Below are 20,501 nucleotides of genomic sequence, written 5' to 3' on the forward strand. Positions count from 1 at the left end.
AGCAAAGAGTAAAACGATAAGAATGACAACAACGACAACATTCGCACTCTATATCATGTCCTTTTTAATAGTGGCTAATCTCACATATTATTATAACATTCCATCTCCTTCCGAATGTACCATAACCTACTTGTACAAGTCACCATTCTTACTCTTAAGTGATTTTGCATTTGTATATACATGTAAAGGAAATAAAATGAAACGTTACTCTTACCTCAATAGCTGCAACAGTATAGATTTTGTTGTATTACATTCATTATTCATGTTGTACGGTATATGTGTTTCTTAATGCTCGCAGAATCCTAGTAATCTTAGATAAGTAAGATAGGTAAGCATGAATAATTTTCTAAAGAGGACCTACTTTTTGTACAAATTTTGCTTCCGAAAAGTACCGCTTTTGTAATGATATCGTTTGTCATTGTTTCAATACAGGATTATGACAATCTTTACACTTGATTTCTTGTCTGCTTCCGAAGGTATTATGATTATCATATTGTATATACTAATAGTGATCAACGATATTTCGTCCATTATGTCTGAAATTATATATAAAAATAGATTTCATACCTTTGTCAATTTGTCAATTGATTGCAATAAACCGATTATGCCTCCTTGTAGAGCCATGAAGTAATTACTATGTCATTCATATCAACATGATGTTCACGCACTGCCAGATATTGTAGATACAAAAGTAAAGGAAGAAGGAAAAGAAGGAGGAGGAGAAGAAAGAAAAAAGAAAGAAAGAAAGACAGACAGACAGACAGACAGAGAGGCAGAGAGAAAGATAAAGAAATAAAGAGAGAGATGGAGGGAGAGAAAGAAACAATTGCAGAGCAGACTACAGGGTACAGTGTACTAGTATACTCTTGACTTATGATCTCTAACTGCACCTGATCACGCAGTAATTTCTCCCTTTACAGTGGAATGTAGCTCTACATTTCTTTATATATATATATATATATATATATATATATATATATATATATATGTGTGTGTATATAAAAGATCTTAACATTTATTTGCTCCGCGTACTGTCAACACTATAGAAATAGTAATAATAATGTTGCTTACGAATTTTCACAGTGAAAATTCATAAGCACTTTCATTCGTGATGAAGGGTGAGGTTCCAAAAAGTTTGGATTTTGAATTAAAATCAAGGCAATTAGCATTCTATGCATTCCTCTATTGTGACATTATATATATCATATACACTCAGCAAAAATAAAAATTAAAGTAAACACTTTTTCAAGTTTGTATTTTTCATAGAAGATTTTGATAAAAATCATTGTGTCATACACTATACTATAAAATATAGGTTATGTAATTGGCTATCAACCTGGTAGGTTTATACAAAGGGAAACTATAAGCATTAGTGAACACATTCGTCTTTATCCTCCAAGGTAGAAAAATAAAAATTGCAGAAATTCACATATGGAAATTCATTTGAAAATGCCCTTCAAAGAAAGCAACGTTAAAAAAGAACAATTTAAACGCAATGAGAGACATGAATGAAAAAGCAGAAATAAGTTTCCGTTCCCTTGTTTCTCTTTATATTCCTCAAACAAAAACATAAAGGGGAAAGTGAAGGGGGAAAATAAGAATTTTCTGTCAACCCAAACTTTAAATGACATAGGGAGTAAGCGGCGAAGGTGATAAAATGGACAGAATTTCCTCATTTCATATTTTCATGAAGGAATTTAAGAATGCATGAGACAAATTCAAGAACCATGCAAATATTATTTCGAATTTTCTTAATTTAGAATAACATTTCAAATTTCTATCATCTTTGTTACCATAGCTTCTTCTCTTATGCCTTTTGACAGTGGATTTGACAGAAAATTCTTCATTTTCCTCTATTATTTTTTGCCTTTCTTTATCTTTGGAGGGTTACAGAGGCATTATAAAGATCCTAAAACATATCTAAAACATATATACAGTGTCCTATACATGCTTAAATAACACAAGACAATACCAAGGGAGACCCTCAAATAAAAAGTAACGAAATAAGATCCTTCAGACTTAAGTTTTCCTCTCAGACTTAAGTTTTCCTCTCCACTGACTATCTTATCAAATCATATAAAAGTGTGTCTCCATTCCATTTGGCATTCTTGCTATCCTTGGTTTTATCCCAATTTCATTGCTGTGTAGGCTATATACTGATGCCATCCTCTTTAAGCGTCTGTGCTATATTGACTGTTTCATCAAAAAAAAAAAATTGTTTTAATTCTTCCCTAGAAGTATTACAGGAGAATTAAGCCTAATAAGAGTTTCATTACTGTGTCCATTGAAGTTGCTTGATTATCTCTTCACCAAGTGTGTTAGTTATATAAATTTATTTTAGGTAGTACTGCATCCTAGTCGTCCCTAAATGTTCGGCAGGTCATCTTTAAAGGTTTATAGATCATTCCTTTATATCTGGTAAAACTGGAATTATTCATCTCGAGGATAGGCCTAAACCATGTTTTGAACTCTAAAAGAGCAATCAAAGGGCATAAGGTTATCATCATTAAATATTTGTGCAAGGTTGACAGCCCATGATAGTGGAATGTTGTATGTCTCATCTATAGAGAAATTCTGGTGTCAGAACAATAATAAGAACAATAACCACAAAGAGATATTTTCCTGTCCGTACTGTAAGTCTTGAACTGCCCAGGCCGACCAATAAGTAATTACTTTCACACTACACTAAGACGACACCGAGGGGCAAATAAGTTTGATTTCACATATATACTATACGTCCACTTCAAAGGCGTATGTTATCCCAGGTATGTAACTTCATGCAAAATAGATTGCTATGTCAATGCTTGGTATTGATAGCACTTGATTCATTTTCAGCCATTAACAGATTTTGTGGGAAAAAAAGGGCTCTGAAACAAGTCTTTGTAGATGACGACATTGCTAGTGTTTAGTAGGCCCCTAGTTCAATAATCCTAGGTGTATTTCCTTGATACTGATAGGCCTATATTTCCCTTTCTATTTTCTTTCATTCAATTTACTAGTATTTCAGCACGGCACATGATTCAGCCAGACGGCTGTTCTTCCTCACTTATCCATGATAGTAATATGCGCTATACAAGCATTGTGTTATTATACCTTCTGTAATTTACATAATTAACAGTACTATACTAGTAATGACAAGTATACCCGGACACCCTCTTTCCACTATCCGAGTAAAGACGTGAATATTTTCACGTTTAGTGCCTGTTCTTGCCCTCGATGAAATAAAAAGGAGCAAACTTGAAGAAGAAAAAAAGAACATAAAATTGGAGGTGAAAGGAAATATTTTAGTCAACCAATAAATTGACAACTCTTGACAACTCTCAACAAACAACAACATTACGCTAAAAGGACGTGGGGCAGCGAATGTACAGAGCTATAGGCAATACGGTGAGCAGTGCTAGAGTCATGTGATTGTTTTAGACCAATGACGACGTTCGACTCTTGTTGCCTATTATCCGAGGTCGCGCAAACGTAGAAACAGGGACTTATCCATGTTGGGAAAAAGGCGATAATATTCACTTATCAGAAATGCCAAATAAAACTAGAAAGGACAAGGTGAGTAAAAGAGTAAATTTCGTGTCCATTGCACCCTTTGACTATGTCTGAAACATTTTGCTTGTAAAATTACATACCATGACAATGTTCGGTTCTATGGATAGTATTGTCATCGTAGTTAGACTCCCATAGACCCATGTGTGTTATTCAAGTTCAGCGCTTGTGAGTGGGATACTGTAGATAGCCTTTGCTGGCTTTGCTTGGCCTGTGCCATGGTCGCGTGGATAATTCAGTAATTCATTTCTAACATGTTTTGTTAGAGCGAGAGCTAGTCTACTCAGGACATAGACCTGTATAAACACTAATAAAGGATGAGTCGACGATGAGTTGACGACAGCTAGCAGTGGCTTTGGGATGATATGGTCCAAAGTATGGAGCTGGGAATGATAATCAAAGCTCAAGTTAATTTACAGCAACACTGCACTGTATGCTGCACTGCACACACACACTGCACTCTTTGAGTATATTATAGGGTTGGACCTACTACTATACTCATCGACCGCCTAATGTTTATTTGCTTGATAAGAATATTTAACACTGAAATTCTCGTAAAAAACTTGACCTACATGATTGAGAAAATCCAGCTCTATCAAATGCCGTTGTTCCCTTTTCGATTCAAAGTTTCAGTGCAAAAATATAGCTGACGAACTTGCGTGGCCTCGTTTCAGCTCCCCGCGGTAAAGCTCGTTATTAGGATCGACCACTGTTTGTGCATTGACAATGCACGCAAACCGAGTTGTATTGAACACCGTGTTGTAGAAAAAGTCTACGAAGCTTTTTAGAAACTTCCATAGACATTAGTATTGTGCTGTCAGTACGATTTGATGAAAATATTTATTCGAAATTTTGTCCTTGATTAAAACCATTAGACAAAAAGTTCTAATGAACAGTGAATTTTCGCGTTTTCCTACACCATCCTCATCAACATTCAAAGCCAATCCATTTTTATGTGCTTTGTGCGCAGTGAAGTGCGTACTAAGCGTTAGTGCGCCAATGAATACGCGGTCGGTTTAAAAGACGGTGGTCGATATGTAGTAGGGCTACCATACTATACATGTATGTAAGACGTAGATGCCTAATGTTATTGTTAGACATAACTATGCATAGAATGTTGATTTGCAGAAATGGCAAATGCCCATTAGTTTAACTGGGTAAATTACAGAATACCGGCAGCCAATCACAGATAGCGCAAATCGCTCTGAAAAGAGCGTAAATTTATTACGCTTGCCGATGGCAACCATCTAACGTTAGAAATCTGATTTGCGATATGGTCTATGATTTGGCTGTTGTCTATTGCATTTGTTTTATGTGTGTTTTCATTGATCTGTGCGGTGAAAGTGTGGAATTCATACGTTGTTCTCGGGGTTTCGTGGGATGTCCCCTGAATAATGTAGTTTTAGATCCTTACGATCCTAGCCTATACTGGTCGTTAAAATTTGCCTGAATTTACAACGTTTAGCCCTCTTCTCATGTTTTTAGGAGCTGAGGATAGTCTGTATGGACCATGTAGCTCTATAGAAAACTAGAAAATGATCAAAATTTAGTTGAGGCTATATAGAAAACAATCTCTTAATTTATTGCTGTTACTAGAGCTTACACACTGTCGGTGGCGGGTACACTTGACAGCCCACCATGTTGACTCAATGCAGTACTCGTGTGCGTTTTGTACTGTACGTGTGTGACAGTGGTAGCGCGTATTGAGTCTGCAGAACGCGTACATGTTTACTAGTATACAGTGTACAGTACGTAGCAGTTGAGGGCGCAATTGTCTCATAACAATAGTCAATACGCGTACGCGTTGCCTTACCAAACTAGTGTGATGTGAGTGATCATGAATGACTTGTCAAGTGTCGAAAAGAGATGAAAGAAGAAGGATACCTGCACACTATAGATCGCATTTCTCTGCTTGGTTATCACGCTGCACCTTTCATAGGCCACACTGCGGTGGTACATTCAGCAGCATAATTACATGTATTCCATTAATCTCTATAGAAATCTGAGGTGCATGTGCGAAGCTATTGCTGTACTTTGTATGGAGCATTTCAGTCACGCATGCACACAGCCTTGCATTGTTCAAAGTTGGTATTTTGCATTGTGCAGTGATTGTCAGGATTTGTGGTTAGAAACTGACATTTTTGCTCTGTGTACCTAGCGTGAGGGTTGGCTGTGGACTGATATACTAAAGTCTAAGCATCGTGTACCCCATGTCAGTAGATCTATAACATAATATTTAGGGTAGAATGTAGAAAATTAACAGATTTGTAGCTGTGTCGGGGGTGTGACAGTTGGTATTTGGGTTGAACGTCGGATGCCTTGGGCAAAGTTTATTTTCTTCCAGACCCTATTTCATGTTAGAACTAGGAGTGTTTGGAGTGTTTGTCATATGTTGTTTAAAGGTTTGCATGGCCGAATAATTGAGGAGGAGAGGTTTGCTTTTTTGTGTATACCTTGTATAATGACTGAGAGCGAGTGTATTTTGCCCACAAAAATTATTTATGTTCCTTTATTATGTCCTTGAATTTCCTTTGTGATAACCAGCCAAGGCCAAGGCAGAACTGCTATCTTTCTCTGTATAAATTTACCCTGTAAACTGTAGGCAACATAGATGTACAGTAGTCTAGTCGTGTAGTGCAGAGGTTTATCAGTGATTGGTACAAGTTAAGCTCCCTCTCTCAGGCTTGGAAGTATAAACGAGGTTCTGTGACATCAGAACATGTGTTGCCTGAGGGGCAAAAACAAATCATAGAAGTGTGTTTTAAGCACATAGCTCACTAGCAGTAGCCTGGCTGGCCCAGATAATATAGCATGTAATGATGGGACCTGGGATATAACACGTAAATGTTCTTGCCCATGCTTATTGGGGCCCCCATACGCAGTTTTTGCCCCTCAGCGTGGCTGGATGACATCATGGGAACCTCGTTTATTGTGGCAGTAACAACTTACCTTGCTTATGTTGTATGTGCAGATGTTCTTTGTAAGCTTCTGTATCACCCTAGGGACCATAACACTCAACCTGTGCTAGCATGGCACTGACAGAGCTGGGTCATGATGAGCGCAGTTTGTTCATTATGCAATACTGCAAATGACAAACTTTTTTTTTAATTTTTTTATTTCATGTAGTTTACCCCCAAAGCCATGGGCAGTTCTGGAGCTGCATGGACTATACATATACTGCATGTCATTTAACACTGGATTTATGAATGTTTTGATTGCTGACTGTCATTATGAAAAAAAAAAAGAACATTACAAAGACAAAGAACATAGAGTACACTGTACCTTTGTACTCCACAAGATTGCACTTGTCAGCTACAGCGTGTGGTCATTGTTGGAGCAGGACATTGTATGGCAAGTTTTTCTTTGGAAATGATGTAGAATGAGGAATTGTCTTCTTTCTGCCTGATTTTTTTAGGGCTATGAGGCATGTTGCAACGATGTACAATTGTAATATACAGTACTCCGGGTTTGTGTTCTCAATGCAAATATTGAGTGCCTTTTTGTTTCATTCAATTTACATAATTTGTTAGATTTATCTATTTATTTTTTCATTCATTCATTTATTTATATTTCATTTATTTATTTATTTATTGATTGATTGGTTGGTTGATTGATTGATTGATTGATTGATTGATTGATTGATTCATTGATTCATTAAGGTCTAAGTAAATTCTTTTGAAATTAATCAGTGATCATAAGTGCTTACTGTATGTACAAGAGAATTAGTATTAAATTCCCTTTGGGGCTGAGTTATGCAAAGGTGCCTCTTGGTTAATATGCAAAATGGTCACATTAATATTTCATCATGGATTTGTGGCATATATGTTTATAAGGCTACTTTATTCAGTGGCATTACAGTAAGACTGTTAAGTATTTTGTGTACCATTGTTCCAACAAGTACATGTAGTGCTCCTGGCTTACACTGTATGTACAAACAGATTCCAAGAGCTGATCTACATTTTAACAAGTACAAATTGTATGTTTGTGCAGAAGATAACAATAAGGATGAAAAATCAGCCATAGCACATCTTCACCCTCTGCATAAATAATCAATTTCTTTCATTCGAGTAAAGTCCTTGTTTGAAAGGTGTTTGTCTTAGGAAAAGGTGAGGCCAAGGAGGTTCAAGAGATGGAGTTACGACTGACTATGATTATTCAATCAGCTGTCAGTTTTCTATGGATGGACAAAAGAATTCCACAGGTGCATTTGTGCCTTTGATGTTCGATGCTTGAAGCCGCCATCTTTCTGAGCAATCTGAAGATTAATTTTTAACGCTAACATAATATCAGGTATATGCTGCTCGTTTATATATCAAATGCAATGAAATTTCACCTAATGATAAAGCATATAAAACAAAAGTCAATTCCGTTCGAAAATATGTGCAAAAGTGTAAATCTGAGCTGTATTTTGTCTAAGTGTTTGAAATTTTACCCTCACGGAAAGCCGGTTTTATCACTTTTCTCCTTATTTCCGCCAAATGAAACTAATATGGTATCATCTTCAAGTATAGTTCTTTATAAATTAATATGTCAGATTAGCATACAGACATGTACAGTCGAGTAATTTTGATATATATGTCAGCAATATTTGAGCAATTTCTATTCGCGCACCCCCATGCCCTTACCATTGTCCACCGCCCATCGTTTGCAAGTAGGGATAGCAAAAAGTAATTTCTATCATAAAGACATATCTTCCATTGAGAGTGACGAGTCATGATGCAATGCCACATGAATGTCTTCCTATCTGTGAGACAGCTGCAGTTTGACACATAATCCAATATTTTTGAGTGGCGGCTTCGAGCATGGGATCAAAGCGAATAAGGCTGTTGTGACTCCATTTCTCAAACCTCCATGGTGAGGCCATGTTTATGTATAGAATATCAAAATCACACTGCTTGATTTCTACAGTTAGCAGTGGTATCTAATTAGCAGTATGTTTCTGCATCTTTCCAATTTTCATAGCATCAAGGCTGGTGTTGGTGTCCCATACAATGAAGCAGTGAATATTTAAATATACAACCTTGTAAGGGCCAACCAAATATATTTTACAGTGCATGCAACTTTCCTGCAATGCATAGATAGATGCCTAATAATAGCCTTCGAAGCTGCTTTTTGTTGTGGTAATTATGTGATTTTACCACTATTGAGTGTTGGAGATTGTGAATTCATAAACCAGAATATTAATGATTGAGGTACATTTTGAATGTAAAGAAAGTTGAATAAAAAAGCAAAAAGAATATACTGTACTTAGGAGACATTTCACCATACTGTATCTTTGTTGACAGACAATCTTTACCATAGACCACCTTTTTTGTTTGTCTGTGAAGGTATTGTAGCCTTTGACCCTACATGACATAACTGTAGGTATTAGTGTGCAGCAATTGATAAAAAGGAAAGACAATTGAATTCCAGGCCATGAGACCACTTTGCAGATACTGTAGTAACATGGCAAAATCAACAGACATGTAAACTTATCTATGAAAATTGTGAGGTAAAAGAGGCATCTACTTCCACATCAAGAGTCTGCAGAGCAACTCTACACTCATTAAACGCAGCTCTCATGTCGAGTCCAAATTTGTTCATCGAAATTCTACAGTTTGCAGTCCATTACAATGTACTGTACCTGCTCAGGAATTGTGCCTTCTACATCATTTATGCTCTATTTTCAACAAATTTATTGTAGATGCTGATGACAACCATTTCAAGATTCACATTTTTATATGATATGATGACACTTAATATGATCATGAATTATCAAGTCAATTGTCCAATTTTGCTGCAAATTTGAATACTATTTCTTTGATTAGAAGCAACAATAATACTCATAAAGATTACATATTGTGTTTGACTTCTTGTGGTCTTATACATATGTATTGTTAAATATCATTTTATTTTATTTTTTTTAAATGGAATTAAAAGTTAGCATTTTACTATCGGAACAATAACATTTACACAAGTGATAGTAAAACATGGATGAAAGTTCGCCTGCACTTTGGTTTTATGCTAAGAAAAGAGACGATAGATGCATTATTAGCCTACATGCATGTAGGAGATTGCAAGAGGAATACTGAAATATGGAGGAGGAGTTGTATGTGCGCTTTGTTGATCTGAAGAAGGCATAACTTGATAGGGTTCCATTCCGAGCAATGTGGTTGAGTGGACACTGAAAACGAGGTGTGCCTGAGGTAATGGTAATGGTAAGGGCAGTGATGAGCTTATATATTCAGGGCAAGAGCAAGAGTTAGAGAAACTTTGGATTAGAGCTGTCAGAGAAGTTTGGGTGAGAGAACTTTGACATACATCAAGGATCTGTGCTGTCACCATTGGTGTATATGCGACAGTAGTTGATGTGATGATCGAGAGTTCAAGATATTGATTGCTAATTGAGATATTATAAAGTAAGGAAACATGCAGTGAGACACAACGAGACCAACTTGTGCTAGTAGCTAGTGGGCAGGAAACAAATAGAGAACATGCTTCATATAATCATACAAATGTACGTAATGTGTTGAGCAAACTGCGGACATATAATCCTGTGAGCAGCAGGGAGCTGTAGTGTGGTAATAGGCAATCATATGCAACTGAACACAGTCATTGTACGGGCGGCATATGTGTTACCTACGAGTTAAATATGCAGAAGTGTGACTGCAACCTTCAAATTTGCTGTAAATCACTGGATATGGCTGAATTTCGATATGTGCCAGGAAGCGCAGCAATACGCAGCGTAAAAATCAAAGGTGTGACAGTAGCACTAGAGTGAGGTAAATCTGGCTACCACCATTATCAGGAACACACCAGGATGATGATGATGATGATAGTATAACTATTATTATAAAACTAAAAACTAAGATGAGTGAAACAGAGAACAAAATCAGACACCAGGTGACATGTTTTTCTGTTGCTTCTTTCGAGATGGATATCATGGTCACATGATGGTACAGGGTATCTCAGATTCTGTGCACACATGTACACGCAAACAAGAAAATAAGATAAGACAACATGACTAAAATGGGGTATTTCTTTTACATACATGAGGTATGCAGTTTGTTCCAGAGAAATGACATTTTAAATGATGACATGCTCATTACTTTTGTTTAAAAATGTGCTTTGTTTCAGGCACCAGCCAAGACTGGAACTGCAGCTGTGAGTAACAACAAAAGCAAAGATTCCACAGATGGTGCTGATGAGGTTTGTATGTCAATGTTGTCTCGAGTATCTTCAGTCAGTATTCAACATTACTAGTTTCTGCTAGTCATTGGAGAAGTGAAATGGAGAAGAATTGTACTTTTTTTCTCTCTTTTTGCTTTGAAAGTATACCTGATAAAAAAGTGCATGGAAATCAGAAACTCTATAGTTTCTCCTACAGAATATAGCTGTTAATTAAGCAGCTTTTCACTCCCTTTGTCAGAGAGGGGTGTACCTCATAACGAGTTTAAAGGCTGGAAGTTGGTGTCACAACAAAATCATTCTCATTCCCAATTAGCAATCACAACTCATTGTGATCCTCTGAATTAGATAGGTTTGGAACAGCAGCCATAGGCAGGTACATATCGTCGCTAGGGTGACAAGACCTCGTATCTACAAAATGTCAAATGTTGAGGAGATTCAAAAAACATGGCGGCCAAAGCACTGTGGCGAATGGGATAGCTTTTCCTTTGACATGCCGTGGTGGCTTCATTTTTGGAGTAAGACAGTTGGGATTTGGACAGGACATCACTTAACCCATTATGTGACCATTAATCAAAAAAAGTCATTTTCACCAAAATTGCAGATACAAGGTCTTGTCACCCCAGCGACGATATGACATATGCTGTCTATTCTGCATTGACACATAGATACTAAAGTGCCTGCTACAGATGTCTTGAATATCAGCGACACATCAGTGAACAAAGTGTAATAAATGATGTATTCAACCTTAGCCAACATTACTTTGCCATGTAAGTGTAATGTTTCTGTTCTGCTACTCTGGGAGGATTATATACAATTTGTAGCAGTACAGCCATTGTTGTAAAGCTTCCAGGCAAGGTTTGTATACCAACATGATGCACAAGCAAATACCAGGTAGTATTGAGTACACTTCTTTGTGTGACAGACAAATCAAGATAGTAGCACTCCAACAAATCAAGCCCGTGTGGTCTTATTTCTCAGTCCCAGTTTTCGTATTGTTTGATTAATCAGTTATAACAGGCCGAGTCATACAAACCCAGAACAAAGAAAAATAGAATACTGATTTACATTATTTTACCAACAATTGTTGGTCTAGTCCTCTGGAACAGTTAAATAGTTAAAAACATGTGTAGATGGATAATCATGTCATCTGATAGAATTCAATGCCTATTATGCAAAAAGCATTGGTATATCACTGTAAAACAATTCTCGCTATCGCAAATGACGTAAAAAGTACCCGGATGTTGATTTAAGCGTCATTTACGGTGCATTATGGGATAGTCCGGTAGCAAAGTCACTTCCATTCGTACGCGCGTGATACGTGACTAATGCTATTTACACACACAACCGACTGTATTCTACGTGTACTTCCGGTTTTCTCTACTTGAATTTCAGCTTTAATATAATTTAAAATTCTCCATTCTTAAGAAATTGCTGTTAATACGACTATTGGTTGTTGCTGCGAAGCTGCCACGTGTTGTTCGCACGACAATAAATGAAAAAAATCTGCAGAAATAGGACCCTTACTGGCATGCGAGACGTGGCGTGGCCGCGTAGGTGAAGTTTGCGGGTGACTCCACAGCGCAGTACGTGCACGCGCGACTTACTAGTAGTGGTGGTAGTAGCACTAGGTAGTAGGCCTAGTGCCTACGTACATTGTACGTACGTACTTACTTGGAAGAAGTTGCTTCAGAGACAGGATAAGTTCGAGATCACTGTTCGTTCCGGATTGTGTTCGCAAAATTTCGACAGAGAACAAATAAAAATAAAGATGGATATTCCATGACGATATCCAGGTGGGTGAATATTTTCCAGCATATTTTCGTATGCAGAGATGACTGATCTGTGATGTGCACATCGATCGCATGATCAAGCAGTACGCTCATACCGGTATGTGTTAGCTTATGCGCTGCGTGCAGTGATGCATGCTAATGCAAGGCCAGGCCGGCCGCGGGCGGGGACTACAGTGTACGAGTATGCACTCGCTGGCTCGGGCGGTACAGCGGCCTACTGTACTAGTACCCGTGGTCGGCGCGGCGCTATAGGTAAGGTACACGTACGCGCATGCTAGCGTTGTGCAAATTATGCCCCGCGCCGGAAGTGCCCTTGCTACCAAGTGCTCTAAATTTTGACAAAAAAGCCACATCCGGGTACTTTTTACGTCATTGGCGATAGCGAGAATTGTATGAGGAGAGGTGTTTGATAATGTCTAAATCACTATTATACAATTCTATATTTCAAGGAACCACTTAATTAATTGAGTTTGCACAGAGAGGTGGGTAACAGAGACGTAGGCCTACATCATGGCCGGCGGAACCATGGGGGCCGTTGGGGCTCGGCCCCCCCGGCCCCCCCCCCCCCCCCCCCCCCACTTTTTGTGCACCATACAAAGGAATACATAAGGTGTCATCACTTTGGGCCCCCACACTTTTTTTAAACCCGGAACTACATAAGTGGCACTAAATAGAAATAGATAGAGATCTTGACGTGTGAGCGCGGTAAGGTTATGTTTTTCCACTGAAGACTTTTTTTTTTTTTTTTGCTTGTCACCTGAAAAAACTCGGAAGGGGAGAGATGAGCTGAGGACCTTTTTTGTTTTGTTTTGTTTTTGTTTTTGTTTTTGTTTTTTTGCTTGTCAGCTGAAGAAACCCAAAAATGGAAGGGGAGAGATGAGCTGAGGACCTTTTTTTTTCTCTTTTGCTTGTTAGCTCATGAACTCCGAAAGTGGGCCCCACATTTTTGAAAACGCTCCACCGGCCCTGTACATTCCAATCTTTGATACGGTACATGTACATGTGTGCTACCTAAATCTGTCTCTTGGTACTGTCAGGATATTAGCAGTTCCTGAGATATGACAGATTGCTATCAAACATAAACAACATACATGTTGTACATGTGTTGTTTGATGCATGGCCCTTTACTGCACTTTGACCCACACTGCATTACAGACTTTAAATCTGTGGGTCTTGATGTTTTGGAGACTATTGTCGTTTGAAATACATTATATTTCTAAATGTATCATTGGAGCAAAATTATGTTAACAACACTACCTTACAAAATACCGCATGATTACGATTATCAAGCGTTGTTGCACCGTACACAAAAGGACAGCATTGCCATGTAATGTTTTGTACTGTATGTAAGGTGAATTGCAAGAATCCTTTTGTTAGAATCATGATATCATGTAATACAAGTAGTGTGCTTTGTAAGGCAGTGGAGATGAGTGACTCCCTGTGCTGCACTCAGTTGGTGCAGTCATGCACTGAGCAAAGACCATTAACATTTGAGAGAGAGCAGTGGCAGGCAGAGTCAGCTGAATGAACGAGGGCAGTTGACCCACTTGTGTGTTCCTCAAATGGATAAATGGATTGATGTATTGATTGGTCACCTGGCCCATGTACTCTCTACAGAGATTACTCTCACTGCATCTGTGTACTCTGGAATATTTCAGCCATGATATGAAAGCATTCTGATTCCTCTACATGGATATACTGTATAATGTCATACATGTATTTCAGTGTGTAAGTTAGTAAAGGAAATATCTATTACAATGTACCTTTGTAGAAATGAAAGCTGAAAATTTGAAATGGCTTCCCCATCATTTCTCTTATGTTTTTGTTATTCATTTTTTTTTTCTTTGCAGGGGTGGGGGGAGCTGTTGATGGTGTAACTTTTGTACAGGCAGATGTACAGCATTTTCTTCTTACAAAACAAGGAAGAAGTTTTTTGCAGAATGTATGGACTATGGTTTTGTTGTATTTTCAGGGCCATCATTGCACACTACACTGTCATTCACTTGTGAAAATCACACAGAATTCCAAGAGCTATAGGACAGTGTACTCGCTATTGGTGCGGAGCTCAACATTAGCGGGTGTATGGGACCACCAAATATTGATGTCCAGCCACCGAATTCCAGTATGGTTAACTGTTGGTTTCCCGATCAGCAACTATGATCAAAATGGATTATTATGTTTCCTTCTTGTTCGAGCCAATACATTTTCTTTTTATTTTCTTTGTTTTGACCACCAAAATATGAAATTCAAAATGGAAAAAAAAAAGTTGGTGTCGTGCCCTGAGTAGGTGTATAAGAAGTGGCCAATCATGGAGTCAGGAAGATGAGGATGACTTTAATACAGATCCTGTATCATGGGGATTCGTGGAGTGACAAGGCTGCTCTGGTTTGGATATTCCAGAATCCCTGTAATGAATTGTGTACAGCCTTGTCACTAAACATTATGTAAGTACACACACAGCTAAGGAATCTTGACTGGAGTTGACCGTTACAGAAGAGCATTTATGCTTCTGTGCACATACATGTACAGTATTCTTCGCTGACATGTAGCTGATGGGTGCTATTTGTGGTTTTGAACGTATCCCGGTGAGCATTGAATGTACTCCGGTGAGCAGCAAATGAAGACCAATTCAATTAGACCACCCATGTTTCCACATGCCTCTGATTTCAGGTTCTTTCAAATTGCCTTCCTTAGCTCACCTACAGCCAATATTCATGGACTGCACATGTAAACATGTGCACGAAAGGCACTGTGGTTGATAAGTTTACTGATGATATTTTTCATTTGATTCTTATGCACATGTAGATCTAAACTAGGTTGTTAGTTTTTCTAGTTTCTCAACTCAGTCACAGCTTGAAATGAAAAAGATGATATATGCAAAGAAAGAGAAATAACCAAATAGTAATCAACCTGATTAACCCCAGTAGAGACTAATGAAGAAAAAAATGTCTGCCATCACAGTAAACTAAAAATGATGTTTACCAGAGGCATTTTATTGTTACGAAAGTTGTCTCATCCTGTCTATCTGGTAAAAATAACATGCCTCAATATGTTTCTGCAATATTGTCCCATGTAAGTGATGTTCCTGTATATCCAATGCCCAATTAATGGTGACTGTTATGTTTCATGTATATGCATGGTATCATACAACATACCAGCGTGAGAGGGAGAGAGCAAGAGAGAAAGGGGGAGACTATGCAACTATGTGGATTTGAGTTCATGGGAGATATTACAAGCCAATGAGATAATGACTGGGGTAGTCAGTAATGAGCTGAAGGGTTTGTTAGTCAGAAGTCCATGGCTTCATTGTTACAGATGAGGTAAGATCCCTCATAATGGAGACCTATTTTATCCTGGAATATCATGCAGGAGGCATAGAGTTGTATGCAAGAAATTACAGCACAATATTCATTGGCTGGTCATTGAAAGGGAAGATGTAACTTGAAGAATTTGTATGTTTCTCTTGATTGCTTAGACCATCCTACAGTCATCATGTGATCATGTGATATAAACTGAAATATCAAAATCAGTTGATTGTTCAGTGACCTCTTCACTATCGATAGTCTCCTATCCAAGGCTACATGGTACATATGGGGGCCACAGTGGTGCTGTGTGTAAGAGAGCTTGTACATAGACCGTTGAAGCCATTCAGTAACTTAATATTTCCCAACAATGTGTTATATTCTAGTATGATTTTAGAATGTGTGCACTCACATAGGAAGCACAATAGGTAACCAGGTAATGGAATATTTGCTGTAAAACAAAGAAGCTTTCATACAGTTCTGTATGCATAAGACTTTTGCAAATTTCACCAGAAGCTGAGATTCGCAAGAGTAAAATGCAGGTGAAAGTTATTGGGTTTTTTTCTGTACAATGCATTGAATGCAAGTGGAAATTGGTGAAAGTTTTTTTGTTTTTTTCTGTACAATGCGTTGAATGCAAGTGGAAATTGGTAAAAGTTTCTTGCTGCAAAAAAAAAAAGGCTAGTGTCTCCATCACAATTCAAGAAAGTTTCACGCCATGAATGTTTCTAGCATTACAGTAGACTGGTCAGAGTTATCTTGAAATGTCAGAGTGAGGCAAAAGCCAGACATGGTAATGGCGAGCATATCTCTTCCCCATCTCTTTCAGCTTCTCAATGTAAATAGAGTAAGGCTTTCAATGCATCCTATGAACCGTACGTTTCCTGAAGTCACTAGGCTACTGTGAATATCCCTGAACTCTGCACATATTTGTCTTGTAACCTTAGCGTTGCTTATGTGCTTTTCTTGCAAAATGCACAAAATTAAAATCATTTTCAGTGAAAGACAAATGCATAAAGGTGCAAAACACTTTCTGTACAGAAGACATGAAGTATGCCAGTGGAAGAGATACTGGAAGATAAACACACTGTATTCAGTTCATATTTCCATGCATGAGTTTCATTCTATGCTCTTGGTGCAGTGGTCACAAAACACATTCTGTAGCAACATGATCATGCACCTGGTGTGCTTGTGCGATGTATCCTGAACAAGGAAAATCAATTCCATGCATTATGGTGTACATTTTGTAGTGCACGTTAGGCGCATTCTTCTCATACTGATTTCTGGTACGGAACACTTTTGGACCACTTTGTGTTCGAGTGCTCTGTGCCATGGTATGGTACAGTACACTTAGAGAGCATTCGAGGGCCCCTTTGGCATGGGTACGATATGGTACGATACGATACCCTACGGGAGACTGCTTGAATGTATCCATGGTCACTGCAGCAGATCTGTGGAAATGCCCGTGGGATACCACATTAATTTCCAACTAACCTCCATGAAATGGATAAAGTCATCATGTCTTTTAATATGAACGTACAGTTTACTGAGTACTATGTATACAAAGTATGCATACTTTTCCTGCAAGAAAGCTTTCTAATTATACATTTGTATTACATCCAGCACCAGGTTCGAGGTAAGTTTTTGTATTACTTGACATGTAAATGCAAACCTATGAAGCTACATTGTATCGTAGTAGAGGCATGGTGAAGGGTAGATATTTTGCATTGCAAAGAGGAAGCCAATTCACCAGTTTGTAAGTACTCAAGAGGAAATGGGCAGAGCATGTTAGTGAGTTTGCAAAAGTGAAACTTCACAATATCAAAGCACGCACACAAGATTTTTAGATTAATATGATGGAAGTGCTTGTGAATATTTAGGACTATGAAAGTTATGATTCATTTTGTGGCGATCAACACACTTGATACTGCATTTAGAAATAAAAGAGATTTGACTGTACATAAGCACCCTCTCTCATGAATACTAACTGTTGACTTGATATTTTGCATGCTGTGGTCTGTACATTGTATAAAGGGTGGCAAAGTCCATGGTTTAATTGCATTTATCAATTAGGCCAGTGGGCATAAATAGAAAGGACATGAAGATGGTCTGCTGTACAAACATCACCTAATGGTAAAAGGATGTGTGTGCTGTTATGCTGTAGTTGCTAGAACATACAGCAAACCCCTCTTACTCAGAACACAGACGGTACGATAAGTTGTGTGGACTTGCACAGGAGCGAACACCCACTCAAATGAAAGGGAATGCTGGATTCCATCTTCATCTCATGCTGTAACTGATATTGATGTGTATTCATGTCCTGGAGCTACAACCTTTGTATTCATGGAGATCTGTGGTGTATGGGAGGGAGATACTAATTGCTTGATTGCCCTTAAACTGTGTGTATTGTGCCTGCCTACAATACGCCACATACTGTATCATTGCTGGCATCTCTAGCAGTCTCATAATGAAACCATTCAGTACCTATACCAGTATCGTAGAGGGAACATTTCAGCCATCAACCAGAGGGACAGCTCAGATGCTTTATACTACCAAGGGGCGAAAATGATGTCAATGTATGTAGTGTCATTTCTCTGCAAGGATTCAATTGGTAAATCTTGATGAGCCTGGAACTAAGGCAACCCACTTGGAAATTGTACAGGTAGTCAATTACTCAATGACATCCACAGCATCGGCAACTGGAAAACTGGTGTTGAGAGAACCAGTCGGTGGTGTGTTGTGCTGAGAGCTGGCTTCTGCCTTCTCTCTCTTTCCCTCTCTAATAGCGTTCACAAAGTATCAGTTCCTGTAATCTAGAGCTGTCGTGCATTGTTCCATTCAGTTGTCTGTTGGCTCAGACCTCTGCTAGGTATCTGGCAGAGAGAGCCAATTTGTAGAACAACATTTATCACCATGTCACGAAAGAAGCCTTCAGAATGGATATCTTCATTGATTGTAAGTTCAGTGGTACCGGAACATTCATATAATTTGTTTGTTGTTCATCGTTGTAATGTTTGATATTTGTTCTAATGCACTTCATGTATTACAGGAAAAATTGTTTTACCACGCTTCCACCAGGCCAGTACTGATGAAAAAAACCCTTTACTTACATGCATCAAAGCAAAAATCAAAGCATACCTGTTTGGCTCAATGTCTGTCATTTTGGTCAAAGAGGGGAAAAGTTTGGCAAAGTGGAGAGTTTTGTTTGCAGTGGTGAGGAGTTGTAGATGCAAAGTCATGTTATTCTTTGTTTTGTGGACTGCAAAATGATATCAAAGAACTCACCTCTCATCTTGAATTCTTAATGTAAACGACATCTCTAAAGGTAAGTTGGATAAGTAATTTTTCTTCTTTTTAAGGTGAGAAATGATATGGCAGTGTGTAAATTGCTAAAATATTGGTTACAGTATTAAAGCTTCCTATAATACCTGCTTTGTGTTTTATTTCCATTCATTTGAGCAAGAACAAAAGCAACACATGTCTGGCAGTTTCCACAAATCTTCAGGGGCTTCAAAGGGATTATCTTACAGTACATTTGGCAAACATTGTTCAAGGTCTCAACAAAATGTGTTTGATATGAACACAGTAGGTATATTGTAACTGTCAATATATTACAGAAGATACATGTACTGTAAAGAATCTCTTCATTGTTGGTTTGAATACTTAAAGATACATTACAGAAAATATTTTCAGAAAAGCTGATTTATTAAGTCTCAAAACGCTCAGTCACTGTGATGCTCACTGACTAGCAAAATTAAAACCTGATAAAAAATTTTATACAATGTACACTTTGGACTACAGCTGTAATTATGTGATGGAACACCAACATACATTGTACATTGTATGTGGACAGGTGAGGCACAGTGAAACATGATTTCATATCATCAAATGCAATTCTTTCTCTCTGAGAATTCTCTTCTTTTTTTTAATGTAGAGTGTCTTGTTTTATGTGAGTTTGAAACAAAAGCCAAATTTGGCTATATCTTGTAGGTTTTCAAAAATTAAAGTGCGATTTAAGTGTCAGTGAGTCCAGAGAGAATGTATTCAAGATTGCTTTTAACTCATGAACAAGTACTTTATTCAGTTTGGTCTGTGTTAATGATGTTATACAAAATTACCTCAAATTGTACGAGTACAGTCAAGAATGGTTACTATTTTAAGATTTGTATTGCAATACTTCTATATGTATTCACTATGTACGTGTAACTTTTATGTTTTTCATTGGTCAAGTTTGATTTTAATTACATCATATACTCCAACATTCTACAGTGTATTTGACTCCATCTCAGGTGGGCTAGACATTATTGAAAGGACACAAGTATGAGATCTCCATGCAGTTTTCAGACCAATGTGTTCTGCAGGAACTGGCCTAGTCACCAATACTAGTGAATATTATGTACACTGAACAGTCAGGATCAGCCATGCAGTACAACACTGTAATACCAGAAAACTGGTATCATGCAGCGTGTGCTTTCGTATCAGACAGTATCCTCCATCCTTCATATTTGTATAGTTGCATTTGTGTGTGTGTTTGTATGCATGTAGGAGTGAGAGTAAGAAAGAGAGAGGGAGGGAGTGCGAGAACATGTAAATGTTTTATTCTGTAACTGTCTGAATGTTTGAATTTGTATGTAATATGTAATATTATACACAATTTAGCCCTTGGGCTACGAGATGTGATATGAATAAA

General features: G+C 37.9%; 1 protein-coding gene across 3 annotated transcripts in view; it reads left to right on the forward strand.

The window, feature by feature from the left end:
- The first annotated feature begins 3,466 nt into the window (after nucleotides 1-3,466).
- Nucleotides 3,467-20,501, forward strand: part of LOC139718052 (serine/threonine-protein phosphatase 2A 56 kDa regulatory subunit delta isoform-like) — a 67,618-nt gene continuing 50,583 nt past the window's right edge. For 2 of the 3 annotated variants that reach the window (XM_071629541.1, XM_071629543.1), the window contains exons 1-2: nucleotides 3,467-3,555; nucleotides 10,666-10,737. In XM_071629541.1, the coding sequence (XP_071485642.1) occupies nucleotides 3,529-3,555; nucleotides 10,666-10,737 (99 nt within the window). In that variant the 5' untranslated portion in view covers nucleotides 3,467-3,528. Of the gene's footprint in view, nucleotides 3,556-10,665; nucleotides 10,738-18,632; nucleotides 18,767-20,501 lie in introns of those variants that run through there. The other variant, XM_071629542.1, reaches the window with a different exon arrangement.

The sequence above is a fragment of the Diadema antillarum genome, unplaced genomic scaffold, assembly GCF_040938485.1.
Source record: "Diadema antillarum isolate AM-2024a unplaced genomic scaffold, OU_Dant_1.0 scf00000087, whole genome shotgun sequence".
Classification (NCBI taxonomy): Eukaryota; Metazoa; Echinodermata; class Echinoidea; order Diadematoida; family Diadematidae; genus Diadema; species Diadema antillarum.